Source organism: Lytechinus variegatus, chromosome 2, assembly GCF_018143015.1.
Source record: "Lytechinus variegatus isolate NC3 chromosome 2, Lvar_3.0, whole genome shotgun sequence".
Classification (NCBI taxonomy): Eukaryota; Metazoa; Echinodermata; class Echinoidea; order Temnopleuroida; family Toxopneustidae; genus Lytechinus; species Lytechinus variegatus.
In genome coordinates this window covers 7,721,763-7,741,245 of record NC_054741.1, presented here as the reverse complement: position 1 = coordinate 7,741,245, position 19,483 = coordinate 7,721,763, and the positions used below count along the sequence as shown (strand labels likewise).

Sequence of the window (19,483 nt, the reverse complement as noted above, 5' to 3'; positions counted from 1 at the left end):
CGAGTACACATTTTCTCTGAGGGACCTATATCTAGTTGCACAAACAGAACACAACACAAACACAACATTAAAATCAAGTGCAAGTCCCAATCCAGTTTCTGATTTACTGAAAGTTACGATGAATTTTATACATCAACTTGTGTTTAAATGCAACAGGGTGCTAGCAGAGTAGAATTAATGCCTTATCAAAGACAACACTGACTGTATTTATTGAACTAGTCGCCAGCATACATAGCACCCATGTGGTTAGTGTATCCACAGAACATTTAAGTGACATCTTCAAAAAAATTGGACTAATATCAGACGCCTATTTTATGGAAAGGGTTATAGTCATAATTACGGCTCACCAACTGATTTCCCACTTTTTAAAACCATAATTTCACTTTGGATGAAACAGTATCTTACAGCTTACTAAATACCCGATTCTGACAAAAATCCAAATGCAAACTGAAAAAAGGCAGCACTAATTCTATACCCAACACAAAACAAAACTGCAATTCTTATCCAACAGTAAAATGAAAAGAAACTTTAATCGATAACCAAATTACAGTCTCTTAAACCAAATCATTTCTTTGACAGATATAACAAAATTGATATTGAAATTATCAGGTCTCCTTGATATTTTGTACTGAGCCCCAACTCTAATTCATTGAACTAACTCCAGACAAGTGCATTAATCACTGAAAGGGATTACATTCTGGGCAGTGGGCAAAGATGGAACAAGTATTAAAATTTAGAACCTCAATGCTAAAAAAAAAATCAACAACATTCAAGAAGATGTTGTTTAAAGGTTTGCATGGTGGCATGTACAATTGCTGATGTGGTTTACGGTACACCATGTGGAGTGTTATAGAAACAGTGGATAGAAGAAAAAGTAAATGGATAGGCGAGAAAGTGGAGATTTGAGAGTAGAGTATTCTTACGTACTACATCCAAGAAATAGTACGAAAACATGTCTTGCAACTACAATGTACATCTCTTTACCTGTCTCTCTGACTTGGAAGGTAGCTTGCTGCACTTCTCATAGATCTTTTTCTTACCCTCATCCACGTCTTCAGCCAGTTCCCAGGTGCTTTCCTCATAAGGGAGACTGGCCCACTTGACCAGGTAGTGGGTCACCATTTCATCAGAGTCCTCATCCTTGGTGATAGCCTTGTCCAGGATACGATCCACAACAATGAAATCAGGGTTGAAATACTCCCCTTCATCAAACTGAATACAAGACAAGATCAAAGTTGTTGATTATGAATTAAGTTAATCACATGATAAATGGACTTGATACATCACTCACACTAGAAAGATAATTCAATGTGATATGTACTTTCTTGGATAAAAGTGCATAGCCATGTATACTTTTTTGGATGAAACTAAATCACACTATCTTGAGCAGGTAAGATTTGATCCGATTTAATAATAATATAGGATATTCATATTGCGCACCTATCCAAGGGATTTGGTTCTGAAAGATAGATACATCCACATCACTTTTCATTTACTCAGCAAGCGTTGGACAATGTATCACTTCTCCTTACTCCTTTTTCCAGTCTAGACTTTTCTGAGGTTGTTAAAGTTTTTTTTCTTTACAAACTATATAACAAAAGGATTAAATTTGTTTCTTGATGGATGGCAATTACCTCTGAAACAAGACCATAGTTGGCCTGCTGCTTGAGCCGGAAGCGTTTGATCTTCTGAAATATTCTAGGATCAGCTGATAGCTTCTCAATGGTAGCCCATTCACAATGAAGGTAAGAACTGAAAAAAAATGGCAAGAAATAACAACTTATTTCATATATCATAGAAAACATTCAGAGCTCAAAATATACAGTACAACTTTATGGGTTTCACAGAGTAAGGGAGAAGGAACTATTTACTTATGCATTCTTCATACTTAAAAACAATGTTCAATTTTTATTTTTTCAAATTAACTCAATTTTTTCAAGCTTCATATCTAATAATTCATTCATTCCTTTCAATGAGGCAGAGGCAAAACTGAGTAACCAAAGATATTTTTAGAGTCCCAAATAATATCCCGATACAACTTTTTATTTTCAAATTTGTATTTATTCTATTTTCCCCTTTTTTGTTATTTCAAATAAATTTGAATTGAATAAATAGGTACATGGGTACCAAGCAAGATTAATTTCTTTAATGCACTAATAAGTGCCTTTAGTGACTTCAACAGCTAGAGTTATAGCCAGGGTAATATAAAGTGCACCATTGAATATGCAACAAGGTAGTGCTTTATGATATTTTCATTATCAAATTGAATTACTTACAAGTTCCTGTACTTGACATAGAATTCCTCAATCTCTCCGACCTGAGCTTCTCCTGGTATCTGAGGTTTCTTGGTGATCCTGGAAGCCAGGATCTTCTCAATGACATTTGCCTGTGACTCATCAGGATTATCCTGCAGTATCAAAGACGACATAATAAAGACATGAGAGAAGCTCTTCAAATTTTAAGGGGATTGTCATCTGTTTTCATGGGGAATTTACTCAGCAAGATATAAATTACACATGGTCAAACCATGATCGATCAAGATTATGACTAGCAGGCATTATGTAATGCCACTGGAAAATGACTTACAGTAAATTCATTATCTCATTTTCTCTGGCCTGACAGTTGCCCAAGGCTAATCAGACATGGTGGAAGAATTTCTCGCTGGTAGAGTTTGCTTTACCCAAAAGATGACTCTGTTACAGGTACTTCTAATGGTTTCCCAAAGTCAGGGGGTCAGCAAATAATTTATTTCCCATGAAAGCTGATGCCCCTCTGACATTAACAAGAATCACACAAAGGTGGTAAGAGAGGCATATTTTAAAAAGAAATCTCTCAGTAAAGAATATATCATGATAGTCACTTGTCACAAATTTGGTTTTGTCCCTGTTGAACAGGTTGGCCAGATTCACCTGACACTAACATACAATAAAAATGTGGTTTAATGAGTATGCATTAGCTCTACGGATACATTGTCATTGTTTGTCATTTCTATGAACTCGGGGAATAATTTTGCTTTACAAATTTGAATAGCATTTTTGGTCATAAGAGAAAAGCTCTCAACTAAGTAATGTACAGTCCTATGTAAAAATATGCTACACAAAAGACTTAATGCATAGCAGTCTTTCAAAAATGTGGAGCAAATTGCGATGCGAAATCAGGAAAATTATTCCCTGGAACTTACTATCCAAATAATACCAACTTACAACAAAGAATTTCGCTGTTTCTGATGGCTCAAAAGACACAACATCAATCTCTGAATTGCCTTCCACATCAACATCTTCATCCTGTTTATCTTGCTTTGCTTTTATCTTGATCATCTTTGGTACTACTGGGACCTTGGCATCATTTTTAGCTTTCTTTTTCTTCTTGTTCTTCTCCTCATCGGATGAGGAATCATCGTTGGATGTGATGTTGAAATCGTAGTCCTCAGTGTATCGCTTGCGGTTGGTGTTGCGGGCGGATCGGCGTTTCTAGCGAGAAGGAACGGGGTAAAATCCAAACTAGTCAGATAAAACACAATAGTACAACATTTTGGTTTTACTATCCGAAATAATCAGCCCTAGGCTTTGCTGCAAGAAGATTTCTGTTAAAAAAAAACTAAAAGACAATCAAAGATGTTTGAAAATTTTGCATTTTAACAGTTATGGCATATTTGTAAATAAATGAAAAATATAGAAAGAACTATGTATAAGACATGCAAATACTAACATTTCCCCTCATGAGCCTGCAAACCAGATACATTCCTTAATTATATTTACAAAATCATCAATAGGGCTAACAACAAGGGCCTATTGCATAAAAATTTTGACATAAAAAAATCTGGCAAACAAAATTATGCAATTGAAACTTAAACAAGCACCCCCAACAATAAACACATCAGGGAACTTACCTCTATACCAGGCCCACTGAATTCGTCTGGTGGAGGTGAAGGGGGAGGCGTCTCATCAAGGTCTGAGCTCTCACCACTGAACTCGCCATGCTTACGCTTCTGCCGCTTCAGCTTGTTGATGGCCGCTGCTGGCAGCTTCCTAACAATAGACACATTAACATTGACATTGTTGCTTTACAGAAGACAGGAAATTCATGAATTCGTAAATAATATTCAATGGCAACTGTAAAATGCTCCTATAAGACTGTCATCTGATCAGCTGAAAGAAAATTTGTCATTGAAAATTCACCTACAAGATTATTCATGAAGCGATTCGTCAATAATTTTCACTAGCAACTATAAAATGATCCTGTAAAGCTTTCATCTGATCGGCTGAGAGAAAATTTGTCAGTGAAAATCATTGACAAGATAAATCACTTGAAACACATCATTGTCACTTAGTATCTGTTGTATTTTATAAAATTCAAACGGGCAGTGTCGAAAGACTCACTTGATATGACCGCTTTGAGAGGATTTCTTCTTGATTGTGAACAACTTTTTCTCCTTGACTTTCTTCTCTTTGGTTTGCTTAGAAGATTTCTTCGACTTGGAGCGATCCTTTTTGTCTTTTTTCTTCTTCTTTGTTTCTGCCTCCAACTCTAATTCACTGATGAGCTCTGCAGATATCTCTTCATTGTCAAGGAAGACCTATGTCATAGGAGATTTTAAACCAGGATATATAAGGTAATATAGGGGTACCTTGAGCACCTAGCAAGGTTGATACATGTGCTATACAAATCCTCTATTATTATAAATTATGAAGAACCTTTTATTCTTAGATACAATCAAAACAAAATCACTATAAAGTCAGTGCCAAAATCATTTACACAAATGCATTGTAATATCAACTACAATCATGAGTTTCATCTTATTCAAAATATGAATTATGAACATGTAACAATTGAAAACAGTAATTGAATGCAGTACCTCTACAAAACAAAAACCCCATAGAACTGTCAACTATTTCACATGATTTATAAAATTACTTAAAGGGCCAATGTTGCTCAAAGATAATTATGTAATTATGAACTGCTAAGAAAGCCTGGAAGACATCTAGGAGAGGCTATTTTCTACACAAATATGCTTTAATCTATGGCCTGAAAATATTTGCTAGATTTTGAATTAGACATATGCCTCATATGCTGTAGCTATGAACTTTGGGTTCTGATTTTCCATTTTTAGTGATCACTTGCAATGTGGAAAGACGCCTGTAAGACCGATGCCCAAGCTTCCTTGAATGCTTCCTTGAATCAAAATATCAAGTTCTCATTCAGTTGATATCATACCTTAGGAATGTCCAACTTTCCAGCAGCTCTGGCCTTGGCTACAGCTTCAGCAATAATACGATTGGCTTTGTCTTGCAGCTTTCTTTGTTTGACAGCCTTCTTCCTCTCCTTCTCATTTGTAGGGAGAGGCTCATCAGCATCTTGGTTCTGAAAAATTACATTAAAAAGAGTAAGGTTATACAATAATAAAGTCTGATAATCATACCAAAATGCCAAGTTTTAGGTAAAGGTAAGTAAATGTGGGTGCTTGCCCCTCAACGTGAAAGGACAATCTGAATACAGGGACAGTAGCGGATATAAGGGGGGGGGGGGAGGGGGTTAAAACCCCACCTCAGGCTTCCTCAAAATAATTTTAAAAAGGAGTGTAGGATCAAACTCCAACACCCCTTCCCTGTTTAAGAGAGTCGCACAAGCATAACAGTGGCAGATCTACAGGAAGGGGGAAAGGACACATTACGTCGCAGCTCACCATTACTGAGTCAAACCAACTTGTCGACCCCCCCCCCCCCCAGCAAAATGGTAGATTCGCCACTGAGGGACTGGAGATAGACCATGCCTGTTTTGTCCAAAGCCTTTTTTAAAGAGCCGTTTGTTGCAAAGTCAAAAAGAAAAAAAAAGAAAACTGGAACGGCTCTGGCATTCTTGCTCGCATCACACTAATCAATATAGGCCTAGGTAACCAGCAGTGCTGACTTTGAAAACAAATATTGAATAACTATTCACAAACAAGTGGTGCGCCTCTGGCTTGATTCAATATAGCAGCAGTGCTGACTTTAAAAACAACTATAACATAATTATTCACAAAATATACAATTTTCAATAATGATACAACACTAAGTTCAATGAAAATATATGACATTTGACCTTGATCATGCGACCTAAGACTTGTCAGTGATACTTGATTACCCCTATATCCACATTTTATAAAGTATATCTATAAACTTTGAAAATTATGACAGCAATCTAATTACCTCCAAAATGGCAAAAGTTCATTGACCTTGGTCATATGACCTGAAAATAAGGCGGGATGTTCAGTAATACTTGATTACCCTTATGCTCAATTTTCATGAACTTCATCCATATACTTTTTAAGTTATGACATGACAAAACTTAATCTTGATTAAGATTTCATTGTTGACTTGTCGCAGAAAATTATTGTATATGCAATGGTGCTAAGAAGTTAGTGAACCCCACCAGAAAATGAATTTTTTAAGTGTTCAAATTCTGCCATCTTTTAGATATTTAATTATGAAGTCAGCAGACCTTCATTTTTGAGAGCGCTATCGCGCCGGCGCTCCTGAAAAAAAAACGAGGACAGAATATCACGCTACTAAAAAAAAGAAAAAAACCTTCACAAAGAGTTGCTGAAATTTCACATTTTACATCTTTATATGAAATAGGCATCTGTTTTCCATAATTCCTTGAAATTATTTTGATTTAGCTGGAAATTACTGAAAAAATGAAGAATATTCACCTCTTTCCTGACTCTGGTTTGATTTTAAACTCGGTAAATATTGTAGTCCCATATGTAGACTTTCATGTGTTAAAAAAAACACAATGGAAATCTACATGTGGGACTACAATATTTACCGATTGTAACATCAGAGTTAAGGAAGAGCTTCATTTCACTGATAGTTTTCAACTACATCAAAGTAATTTCAAGAAATTGTGGAAAATAGATGGCCATTTCATGGATTTAAAGATTTTAGCAATTTTTGTACAGCTTTTTTATTTTATTTTTTTTCTTTTTTAGCAGGAGCGCGATATTTTGTAAACACATTTACCCAGGTCTAGTTTCAACACAAATTCATAGCTACACAGCTATTGCATTTAAAATTTTAAGAAAAATCTATAATTTATCATACATGTATTGTATTGATTTGAGCTCCTCAAGTCAAGGAGAGCGATTCTGAGGAACTCAATTAAGCTCCTCAAAAAATAAGGAGAGCGATTTATTGAGCTCCACGAAATTATAAACGTGAAGGACTGAGTCAGGTGATAAAATATTACATTCAATAAAGTTTGTTTCTCTGAGTCACCTGACATAATAGCACTGTTGTCTAGTCTACATTCAACACTCAACATGGAGTGCATTTTCTGGCAGGGGTCACCAACTTTTTAGCATCTCACTGTATACCTTTTTTATTGTAATGGAATGTTGAACCAGGATCCCATGAATATTGAAATGGTATTCAAAGGCCTAATAGGACTCGATAAAATACTATTTCCTTGTGATAATCAGGATACGATGCTTCTGATATCAACAATACCTTGCCCTGTTATGTTTTTATACATTCCTTTGAAAGTTTCAGAAAATTGTCAATGCAGAATTATTCATCATTTTCTCTACTTTAAAGTAGATTGAACATTGGTTGTAAAATGATCATATCCTGGAAAAAATGACTAATGAAACACTTTTCTCAGACTACACAGAAATCTTAGTCAGCATCATCCTTGAGACAGCAAAAAACATACCTTGGCCTTGGCAGACAGTTGTGCAGCTACTTGCAGTTTTTGTAGACGGGCCTGTAGCTGCTTCAGCTTGTCCACAGTCTCTTGGGTCTTTGGTTGGTTCTGAAGTTTGTTCAACTCTTCCCCTCCAAAGCAAATACAAGAAATACAATACATTATGTGCGACTGCTAGCAACCTGATAGAAGTCAATATTGTGGGCATCATTATACATTCATAGAGATAAAGCTTTTAACTATATCAAATAAAGGTTTAGTGTTTAATACATCTTTTTCTACAAAGCATACAAAACTTAAATTTGAACACCAATCTTGAAATCTTTGCAAAACTGACAACATAAAACTCTAGGACAAATCATAACATGGATTTCAACAATATTTGGCTTTTTAAAGTTTCAGTGGAGTGTGGGGGGGGGGGTGTCAAGCTATTATGAAAATTATCAACAAGACTAAATCTTGCAAATTGCTTTTAATTGATTATTCTAATTTATGCATAAGTAATATGCAAAATAATACTTTCCATCTAACTCCCTAAATAAAGCTCCAAATGTGCTAATTTTTGGTGTACAAACTCTTTTTGGTATTCTTAGCAAATGAACATGAAAAAAATTGTGATTATCAGATCAACTTCTTATGTATTATTATATTGTTTGTATTTTTTGCAATTTCTTATGCATTTTTAGTTTTTTTGACCCTTGGTTTTTCATTGTTTTATCAATAAACTTTGTTAGGGACTCTTTTGATATAAACAACATAAAATCAATTCATTTAGACCAGCAAAACTAAAAATAATCATAGCTTTATGATTTTCGGTTGAGAACACAATTTGCATTAACTTTGTACACAAAATCACATATTTGATAAATTTTTTGGTCTGAAATGCATTTACAAAATATTGCGTAATTTCGGAACCCATCGCAAATTTGGTCTCAAAAGATGCGCAAGACTTGATAAGTAAGCGATGAGGTAAACAAAATTTGCACAGCGAAAATATTATGCAAACCCCTGGCCTAGATAGGGTTAAATCTAAATCCTTACCTATCTCTTTGACCTCCTCTCCAATATTGGCAGCTGACTGGTTCACAAGAATGACCAATTGAGTAGGTTTCTGGCCAGCCTTAGTGGGAAGGATCTTCACTAACTTTTGTTGCTGTGAGCTGGTGCTAGCACCAGATGTTGATGCTACTCCGGGCACAGTATTCACAGTCACAGTTTTATCAGTCTTTTCCCTTGAAACACCTGTCTTAGGAAGGACAGAAGCAAGGTTGATCACCTTCTTGTTGATAGTGATTTTCTGAGGACTAGTGCTTGGCACTGTTGAAAGGGACTGGGTTGTGACTGTTGGTGCCAATGAAATGACTTTGGAGGTGACAGTTTGACCAGTGTTAGTCAGTTGCTTAATGCTACCTGCAGCAGTGGTAGTGATGGTAGTAAAAAGCTTGACTGCAGCACCGGAAACAGGTTTTCCCTGTCCTCTTGGAGAAAGGGACACCGTCTTAGGTGAAGTGACACATACCGATTGCACTCCAGGCTTGGGCTGCATGGCTGTTGAGTTTACCACAGTGGCAATTTGTTGGCCGCCAGCTCCGGAAACAATATGGACCACTGTGTTTCCTTGTCTTATCGGAGAGATCCTATTGATAGCTGGTACGTTTGAAGAACCAGGTGACTTCGGAGATGAAGCTATTGCTATGCTCTTTCCACCAGTACTAGAAACAGTAGAGGGAACTATGATACATGTTTGTCCCTGTGAGCTTTTTACAGTGTTTCCTCCACTACTTTGTATAAGCTTGACTTGTCCTTGATTTAGTGTGCTTACATTAGATACCCGAGGAATTTGCACCTTTTGGTTTGCTAGAATCTGGTATATATTCTGTGCAGAAACTGTGGTGGATGCCTTACCATCTGCGGACTTGGATGCATCACCAACTTGCGATTGAGGGGGTATAACGATGCGGATAGTGCCAGGCTGGGAGATCAGGGATGACTTCCCTGCAGGACTTGTTGTAACTGCAGCAGTAGTACTTGTAGATGAACTGGGTTGGGAAACCACTACTAGACGTGTACCCGCACCAATGCCTCCTGGTTGTTGCACAACAGCAAACTGGACAGGGGCCTTGTTCTGTGGTTGGGAGATTTGAACTGTCTGTTGCGGCTGTGTTTGTGGATGTACTTGTGGTTGTCCTTGGGGCTGCATTTGAGCCTGCTTCGGCTGCTGCAATGTTATCACTTTCTGCAAACCCTGCTGTGTTTGGACCAGCTGGATTTGTCCCGCATTGCTATTGCCAGCAGAGGATCCTGGCAACACAAGACGAATAGGTTGCTGTTTCCCATCACCTGGCTTTCCTTGAGCCCCTAAGGTCATCACCTGACCAGATTGTTGCAGCTTTTGCAGAATAGTGCTGTCTTTGACACGCAATTGAACTTTCATTGGTTGCGATGTGTTTGGCTGCTGAGTTGGACTGGTTTTTGTCACAAACTTTATCTGAGGCTGGTTTTGCTGAGTCACCATGATGGGTTTTCCTGTTGCTTGTACTGTACTGGTGGTGGGAACAGTGGAAAGGATGCTGGTTCCCATATTGGAAGATGGCTGCTGAACACTTCTGCTGGTAAGTAAAACCTTCTGTCCTGACTGGCCTGCTTGCAATGTGGTAACTAATCCTCCACTTGTTTGAATTAAGTATGGCTTGCCAGCAGATGAGGTCTTCAGTTGTACAGGTTTCCCAACAAGATTTCCTGATGTTGCTGGTGTGGTTATGTAGAAGGTCTGAGCTCCCTGCTTAATTGTCTTCCCCTGAATGTTAGAAACCTGCTGGACACCAATAGTGACCTTGTTTTGACCCCTCGGACTAACAGACCCCGCTGATCCTCCAGGTGACATCACAACAGCTGCGTCGGGAGGAGCAGCTGGACCTTCACTCTGTGATACAACTGCAGGAGAGGCCAGTTTTGCTAGGAGCTGGAGACCATGTGTATTTGGAACAGAATCATCTTTGTCTCCATCTCCAGAACTTGATGGGGTCCCAGCGGGTCCTGGGTCTTCATCCATGGTTTGAGAGGGTGTTGAAACTCAATACTAGGACTAGGTGCCTACTTCTAGATGAATGATTATGGCTAGATGCAACAATGAAATGACCTGCAAAAAGAAAATTTGAAATTAAAATTTAAAATGTTAGAAGTTTACACGAACAAAAGCAATAGCATCTAGGACAGTATTGTCACTATGGTGGTCGGCACCGGGTGGAAATTTCCCAGTCAGACTGCAGGTCCCTATGCTACTGAGCAAAAAAAAAATAACTCGTACATGTAGCTGAATTCACATTAAAGTTTATCAATATTTTGTGAAAACAGTTATATGCACACCGTCATGAATATTCATTAGGTGGGCTGATGATGTCACATCCCAACTTTCCTTTTTCTTATGTTATTAGGCCAAGTAAAAAAAGATAGAAGTTGATCGTCCGGATTTTTTGAGAGCAGTAATGAGGGAGGTCCTTACTATTTGCTATCTATTATTTATTTTTAAAACAAGGAGGCATTTTCTCGGCCTGATTTTTTACATCAGTGATGAGGGAGGTCCTTACTATTTACTTTTTTTTTGCTATTTTTTATTTAAATGATCGTCAGGCCCTGTCAAGCTCGAATTATGTGATCGATGCATGCTCAATATTAATAGTGAATGAATGAAATATAATATCTATATATATCTCATATATTGATTGGAAATCTACATGGAAAATGTATTATGTGATAAAAAATCTATTGATGTATTACTGATGTATACTGGTACTGTACTGTTGTAAAACAGAATGTTCATGTCAAGTGAATAATTTAAACATTCTATATGCAAGGGTAAAAAAATGCATTGGGGGGGGTCATTTTATTACCATTTAGCCATGTTCAGTTTTCCAGTGCCAATCTCCTTTTTAGCTCTGGGCATGGTTTCGCATTGCAGTTTCCAGCTGCTTGTTCGTTTACATAATGTTCAATACTGTTCAATTTTCATTCATTTTTTAAATTGATATTGATATTAAATCCGTAATTGAATATTAAATGCATTGCCTGCTGACATTAGAAAACTCGCCAGAAAATTCAATTCATTTCACAAATTCACCTGTCGTACCAGCACATCACATCATCCCAGCACACATGCATTCACCCAACAGAGTCACAATCACACAGACAATCACCATAACACACATCTAAGCACAGGAGCTATCACTCACCAAAAACCCCCCCGCTGAAATACAAATTACGTCATTAAAATTGATTTATCTGCACCATATTTCCAAAGCACGCGACAGATTAGTTCAGATTAAGGAAGCGGGGTCTCCGAAATGCTCTAAAAATGAAGAAATCTGTGATCTTTTCCGAGTTTGAAAACTTTATTTTCTCGCTAATTTATGTTGGTGTCTTCGAAATTCCAAAAAAAAACCAAATCAGATTTTTCTTTCTTGCAGTTACGGCGATATTGGACTTTGTAATTGTTTTTAAAGTTGCGAGAGAGATCCCAGAGCACATGAGAGCAAATCGCTCGCCAATCTTGTGAATTATTTCCGCTATTCAGCAGCCATAAAAATAGTAAATATCAAGAAAATTGATGCTGCAATCAAAAAGGGAAGAGGGCGCGGACGAGAAACATCACAACTTTTTTTTTTTTAGCCAATCTTTTAAAATAGTAAATACACTGTAGCAAAAAAATTCAATGCGGCGGCCAAAATTGATGCGCGCGACTCGCGCGAGGACGATCAACTACTTTCTTTTTTTACTTGGCCTTACATGAAAACATAATTTTTTTTATCATACAAGTGTAAATGATGTGTCTCCATAATGATGAAATAAGTTGTAGCAATAATAACCAATGCAATTAATCAGTTGTCAATCCGATTGTTTAGATCTTGGTAGAATTTTTTAAATAAATAATAAACCTTATTTCATATTTGGGCTATAAATGGGTGATTTTTGGTTTTACTGCGGGAACAGTTTTTTGTGTTCCTTTTACCTTATCTCAACATGAAATGACAATATTTTTTGTCTCGGGTCCGAGAAAAAAGTGTGCCGGGCCAAAATCCAAAATGGTCGCCAAAACCCCCCAAAATCACAGTTTTGGCCACAACTTCTTTATCTGGTGGTCTTTTTCTCTGGTTTTGGTGTCTATTCATATGTTTTAGGGGGCAGGCAATTTGTTTTTCCTATAATTAGCATTTTTAAAACCATTATTTGTAGAGTTAAAAGGTAATTATACCTAAATTTTCCAATTTTTATAGCCTTTTTTCAGCCAAATGTAGGTTTTATCGTCCTCGAGTTCTTGGATATTAGATGGTACAAGGTCAACAATAGCAAGCAGCTTCATAGAGCTATATTGCTTTTATTCCTCTACTATGGGTTTTACGGATATTTGTGAAATACATCTTATCAAATAAAAAAAATTTAATTATCGATAGGGGCAATACAGTATACAATGTACTGTTACTGTACATATTTCCATGCATTGACCACCATGACATATGACAAGGCCTGTATATAAACTATAGTGTCATAGAAATAAGCTCCTAAGGTTTAAAATTAGATTGTGAATTTGCTTGCTTGTCAGTTGATTAACATGATGAAACCAGCAAAGTAAATTGCACATAAAATATCACACAGGGCCTATAGCCCTGAGTTACCCTTCCTGGTGGAGGACTTCAGGGAATGGAACTACAAGATACAAAATATCATCCGTACATCACATATCTACATGTAGCCATATCTTCTTCATTTGGAGGCTTTTTTTACCTGGTTGTGGTGTCTATTAAACTGGCCTATGTTTATGGGGTCAGGTAACTATATAATCATGGTAACGTTGATCAACAGCCAATCAGAACCATGGATACCATTAAGTTACCATTAAGTTAACATAATGGTAAATTTTTATGCAACGGGGCCCAGAATATCTACAGTGTAAATGCCATGATATGGGGTTAATTACCTTTCTCCGCCCCCTGAATTAGCATATTTGACAAAACATGTCCTCAGTTTCTGAGACAAAACATATCTTCAATTTCTGAGGCATCTAATTCTAAACCTAGGAGCTCATTTCTACATGTATAACACTATAGTTTATACGTACCTTGTCATGGTGGCCAATGCATTTATGCAGTGCAGTATGTACAGTACATTGTATACCGTATAGCCCCTATGGATAATTAACATTTTTCTGTATTTAAGATATATTTCACAAATATCCGTAAAACCCATAGTAGGGGAATAAAAGCGATATAGCTCTATGAAGCTGCTTGCTATTGTTGACCTCGTATCATCTAATACAGTCAGTCCGCAGCCCGTCCGAAAGTGCTCTATTTTATTCAGCGGTATGCATAGCCGTCCGTGGTTATGCATACGTAATGAGCTGTGAAGACGAACTTTCCGATCGGTGTTTTTTGCTCTTAGAATCGTTTATTCCTCACAAAATTGGTCTTATTTTATAGATAAGGCTTTGAAATTTCTGATCAATTGAATAAAATGCACATTTGACGTATTTTGAAGACCGATATTTAGCTTAGAAAAAAGGATTTTTTTCAAGAAATATGTGTGAATAAACGGAGCGTATTTTTGCATAGAAATCACACTTGCGTCAAATTGATATTATAATCAATGTAAAGCGTAGCCATTCTTCTTTACGACTAAAAAAAATTATGAAATTTCATGATGTAGCAAAGTCAGGAACCACAAAAAACCACGGCAATGTCCATCGCAAAATGATTGGAATTGCAGTACAATTGCCGACGCGTTCTGATTGGTCAACAGCGGCGCACAGACTTACAACAATTTATAGAGCATTAAAAACCCGGAAGTGGTACGAAAGCGATCTGTGGCGACTTGCGTAGACACTATGTTTGACGTGTGCAGGGACCCTGGTTCGAACCCGACGGAGTGTTTTTTTTTCGCGGGGGGGGGGGGAATATATTTTGGCTTTTTCTTTAAATCATATTCCTCCCCCGTTCCTACCCAGCTTTATTCTCTTTTTTTTTACTTTCATGTGAATTTCTATTTAGGGCTGTATTATTAAATCATGGAGCTATGAATAAATCTTACTTCTTCTTAATCACTTTTGAATTTCAGGTTCTTGATTACACTTATTTGGGCAGAGGTGGGAAGGGAAGTGAGTTAAAGGTCAAGTGCACATCAACAAAAAATTCTTTGAATAGAGAAATTTCCCTTTTTTAACACAAAACAGTTATATACACAAAACAATGGTATGCAAATAGAGTTGATTATGTCATTCACATCACATTACTTTCTAAATTTTGGTTGCATTTTATTATATCAATTTTAGCAAATTTGTTATAAAAACTCTTCGAGTCACAATAGGTTACATTCATGGAAACTACAAATGTTAATGGAGGAATTAAAATCTCTCAAAATTTGTCAAAGAAAATGAGAAAATCAAAATAAAACATACATGTCATGAACAGGTATCAAACAAAAAAATACACAAGAAATTAGAGTGTGTGTGACATAATCAGTTCTGTAATTTGCACCTTGACCAAGATGAGCATATAATTGTTTAATGAAATTAGGCAAATTTCTAAATGTCAAAATCATAATTTTTTAAATTTTGAATCATAATGTTTATTAAATTTTCTGCAATATTTTTTTCTTTAAATTCAAATTACTTTTTTGTTGGGGTGGACCTCTCCTTTACTCTTTGCATGGAATGTAGGGAATGCACATTAATATTTATCCACGAACAAAATTGTCTTAAAGTGTGCAAATCAGTAATTGGACACATGTTCACTTTCCTTTCATCCAGGCCACTCCCTCACATCCACCAGGTTTACAGTCTTACAACAAAAATGATGAATTAATCATAATACCATCACACCATAGCTCCATGATCAAACAACATTCACACAGTGCTTCGCAACAAATATTTCACTTCTGTTCACACATGCAATAATTACTGTGGAAAACAAAAACAAAGCGTAACCACATTCGAATACCGTCCACGTTTAAAAGGACAAATATATTATAACTTTTGAGAAAAAATTGTGAACATACATAAACACTTAACTTTCAGCACATTGGATAACATTAACAGAGTTGCTTGAGAACAAAATATAATTATGGGGCATTGCAAGAAACTTATGTTCAATTGCAAATCAACTACATGTTTGTGTTTAAGCAAAGGACTTACCCTTGATTTTGGAATGTGTGAATGAGTAGAAAGTTTCTTGCAATGCACCATTAGTAACATTAAAACTGTTCTTTGGTTTTAAATTGTGTATTCTTATTTTTGTCAAGCTGTATTCCTGTCAAAGTCAGTATTCTTAGTCCTCTCCAAAACTGTGCTCAAATTTTCTTGTTTCCAATATCGATAAAGATCAATTTTCTGTTGTATCATTATCACTTCAAAATTTGCAAATGAAAAATGGCTTTGTCCAAATCAGTCCGACCAGTACATGATGGATCATCTCCCAGAATGAAGTAGCGAGCAGGGACCAGAGTCAGCAAGTGTGCAGATCTGTGTGTAGAAGAGAAAAAAAAGAGATAGTCTAAATTACTAAATAATCATTCAAAGTACATGTAAGATGCATGTAAGAGACTAATACACGTAGTACTGTACTGTCTGCGACAGCCACATTTTTTTTATTTGAACAAAATACTGAGTACGGTAGTACCAAACTTTTTAGTTGACTTTAAATTGTTTATTTTCTATAGAGTAGACTGTCTAAAATAATCATCATTTCATTCTTAACCACAGCCTGTGGCAAAAATCATCATGGGACTCAACTTCGACTAGGCCTAATTATTAAGAAAAAGGTTAACTTTTTTTAAACATAAATCAAGAAATATCTCAATCTATAAAAGCTTGATGGAATTCGGAAACCTGATAATCATTAAATAAATTTTAGAAGACATCTACTTATTGAGCTTCGTTTATATTAAGTCTTAATTACAAATAAAAACAGGTCCACCGTCCACAGTCACATAAATAATGCGAGCCATCTGTCATCATTACAGAAGTTTCAACGTATGGGACCAAAGACGAAATCCTACGTGTACCAACCCGCGACGAACGCAATTTTAGCATTATTTCGCGCCATCGTAGAGTGAACGCGAAGGTTACTTCCGGGTAAAACGTAAATTTCTTGATTTTTAGGGTATCATTTTCTCTAAAATAAAAATATAAGGTGAGTTTGCGTCAAATTGGTTCTGACATATTTTGAACAGTGACTTTTCTTCTTTATAAAAAACCCCGATCAAAACAATTTGGTTATGTAGCAAAGTCAGGAACCAAAAGTGAAATTCCGACTACAAAATCGTAGTTAAAATATTACTAAAATGAGCATCAATTAAACAGGTAAAAATGGTAGGTTGAAAATGTCGAAATATTAAAAATTATATATCAAAATGTAGATGAAGGCCTTGAGAATAACTTACCACAATTCGTTTCGACGTAAACTGAAGTTAGCGACCAGTACAGAGCTATAACTTCAGCCCCTCCAAATCACTGGGAAAATCAAGCCAAATTGATCGCACGTTTTCCTTCGGAGACCGCTAGAGGGCCGCTGAATAAATCTTCGTGAATATGCTCATTATCGCGCGAGCTGCGGTCTGACTGAATATCCAAGAACCCCAGGACGATAAAATCTACTTTTTGGCTGAAAAAAGGCTATCAAAATTGAAAAATTTAGGTATAATTACCTTTTAACTCTACAAATAATGGTTTAAAAGTACAAATTATAGGAAAAACAAATTGCCTGCCTAGGGACAGTGATTTTCCGCGATCGCGGAAAACGGACGGAATTCACGGAATCGGCTGTTTGAAACGGAAAGTGGCTTTTCAAACGGAAAATCACGGAAAACACGTTTTTTCTCAAAATGCACAAAAAAGCAACAGAAATTAATCCCAAATCCTCAACAAAATACTAATATCAACTGAAAAAACACGATCTCACTTTGCAACAACAATCATGACAATCAACACATCGTAACTACACTCTCCATCACTCGATCGTATCCAAATTAGTTTACACTATAGAAGGCAGAATCCTGCCGTGTGTTGCTGCCCTCTGCGTTCGGTCATAATATAATGATCACGGTGATTCATCAAATCCAAAATGGCGGATATTCGGAAGTCGTCGACTGCTCCAAACGATGTCCGAAAAGTCCCCAAATCAGCGATAAAATCCCATTTAACAATAAAATAATGCTAATAATATGAAAGGTGAGAATATATTTATGTTGATTATGTTTCCCTAATTTCTTTTTTAGCTCGAATCTCTTCGATTAAAATGGATTTTAAAGCGATGTTAGTACATTGGTAGATGCAAATTTTGAGCAGCGCTAGCATTTTGACATCGCTACCCGTTGCGTATTGGTTTTCTACGTAAACGGAATTGTCAATTTTTCTTGTACACAAAGTCTATGGTGAAACGGAATTTCCGTTTCAAGACATGCTGAAACGGAATTTGAGATTTTCTGAAACGGAAAAGGCAATTTTTAGAAACGGAAAATCACTGCCCCTACCTGCCCCCAAATATATATGAAAAGACACCAAAACCAAAGAAAAAGACCACCAAATAAAGAAGTTGTGGCCAAAACTGTGATTTTGGGGGATTTTGGTGGCCATTTTGGATTTTGGCTCGGCACACTTTTTTCTCGGACCCAAGACAAAAAATATTGTCATTTCATGTTGAGATACATTACAAGGAATAAAAAAAAACTGTTCCCATATTGAAATTACAAAAAAAGTATTTTTGACCCATGTATAGCCCACTCCTCATATAAAATACAAAAGAACAAGTGGGGATATGACATCATCAGCCCATAATGAATATTCATAAAGACATGCCTAGAACTGTTCCAACCGAATAATGCAAATCTTTAAAATTCAATACCTTTTTATCCAATTTTGATCAAATTCCAGCATTTTGCTTTGTGAATTTAACTCTATTTATTGAAATAAAGATATTTCCAGCCTGCACCATCCCGCTAACAGATGGACAGAGTTTGCAAACTTATCGTCAAAATCTTCAAAATTACCATTAAAAACCAAATCAGAATTTTTTCTTTATTGCACTTAACAGCGATATCGGACTTAGCAATTGTTTTAGAAAGTTGCGAGAGATATCTAGAGCACATGACACACCTCCAGTTTAAACACCTTTATGGCGTCTTTTGGAGGATTCCTACCTAGTAAGTATGAGAGCTAGAGCAAACAGGCAAATGGCTTGCCACTCTTGTCTTGATCTTGTGTATTTCTTTCACTTTTCAGCAGCCATAAAGATTAGCAGATCTAAATTTCAAAAAAATTGATGAGGCATTCAAAAAAGGGAAGGGGCGCGGACGAGAAACATCTTTATATATTTTTTAGCCAATAGGCAATATTTGACAATAGGTGGTTTCAGACCGCCTCGAAGTTCGCCAGTTCCAGGTATTCTCTGATCGGGAAATTTACCCCGATCAGAAAATACCAGGTATTTTGGTAATGTGAAAGCAAACTACGCGTAATCTCCCCGAAAGAAAATACCCGCTAAATAGTAGGTACTTGGCGAAATTACGAGAACTTTCGTGGGGATTTTTCCAAGGTCGCAGGTATTTTGGCGATGTGAAAGCAAATTACGGGAACTTTTATCCCAGCGTGTCGTTGGGCGCGGCGGCGTGGGTGGCTGCTGGGCTCGTGATTTTGAATCTCCCGCCTTGCCTGCTTATCAGACCACACTGCGCATGCTCGTAACTTCGGGAACTTATCCCGAAGGATGTGTTTCGGGGCGGTCTGAATGCAGGAATAATTAACGAGTATTTTTTAGCTTTA

General features: G+C 36.7%; 1 protein-coding gene across 3 annotated transcripts in view; it reads right to left on the bottom strand.

Annotated features, from left to right (window-relative positions):
* The window catches only part of LOC121407204 (chromodomain-helicase-DNA-binding protein 8-like), a 48,786-nt gene that overhangs the window by 28,325 nt on the left and 978 nt on the right, over positions 1–19,483 (bottom strand). For all 3 annotated transcript variants that reach the window (XM_041598166.1, XM_041598163.1, XM_041598164.1), the window contains exons 2-10: positions 8,722–10,819; positions 7,690–7,811; positions 5,215–5,361; positions 4,380–4,576; positions 3,890–4,028; positions 3,204–3,470; positions 2,277–2,407; positions 1,635–1,752; positions 985–1,212 (exon numbers count right to left, since the gene is read on the bottom strand). In XM_041598166.1, coding sequence (XP_041454100.1) covers positions 985–1,212; positions 1,635–1,752; positions 2,277–2,407; positions 3,204–3,470; positions 3,890–4,028; positions 4,380–4,576; positions 5,215–5,361; positions 7,690–7,811; positions 8,722–10,732 — 3,360 coding nt within the window. In that variant the 5' untranslated portion in view covers positions 10,733–10,819. The remainder of the gene's footprint in view (positions 1–984; positions 1,213–1,634; positions 1,753–2,276; positions 2,408–3,203; positions 3,471–3,889; positions 4,029–4,379; positions 4,577–5,214; positions 5,362–7,689; positions 7,812–8,721; positions 10,820–19,483) is intronic.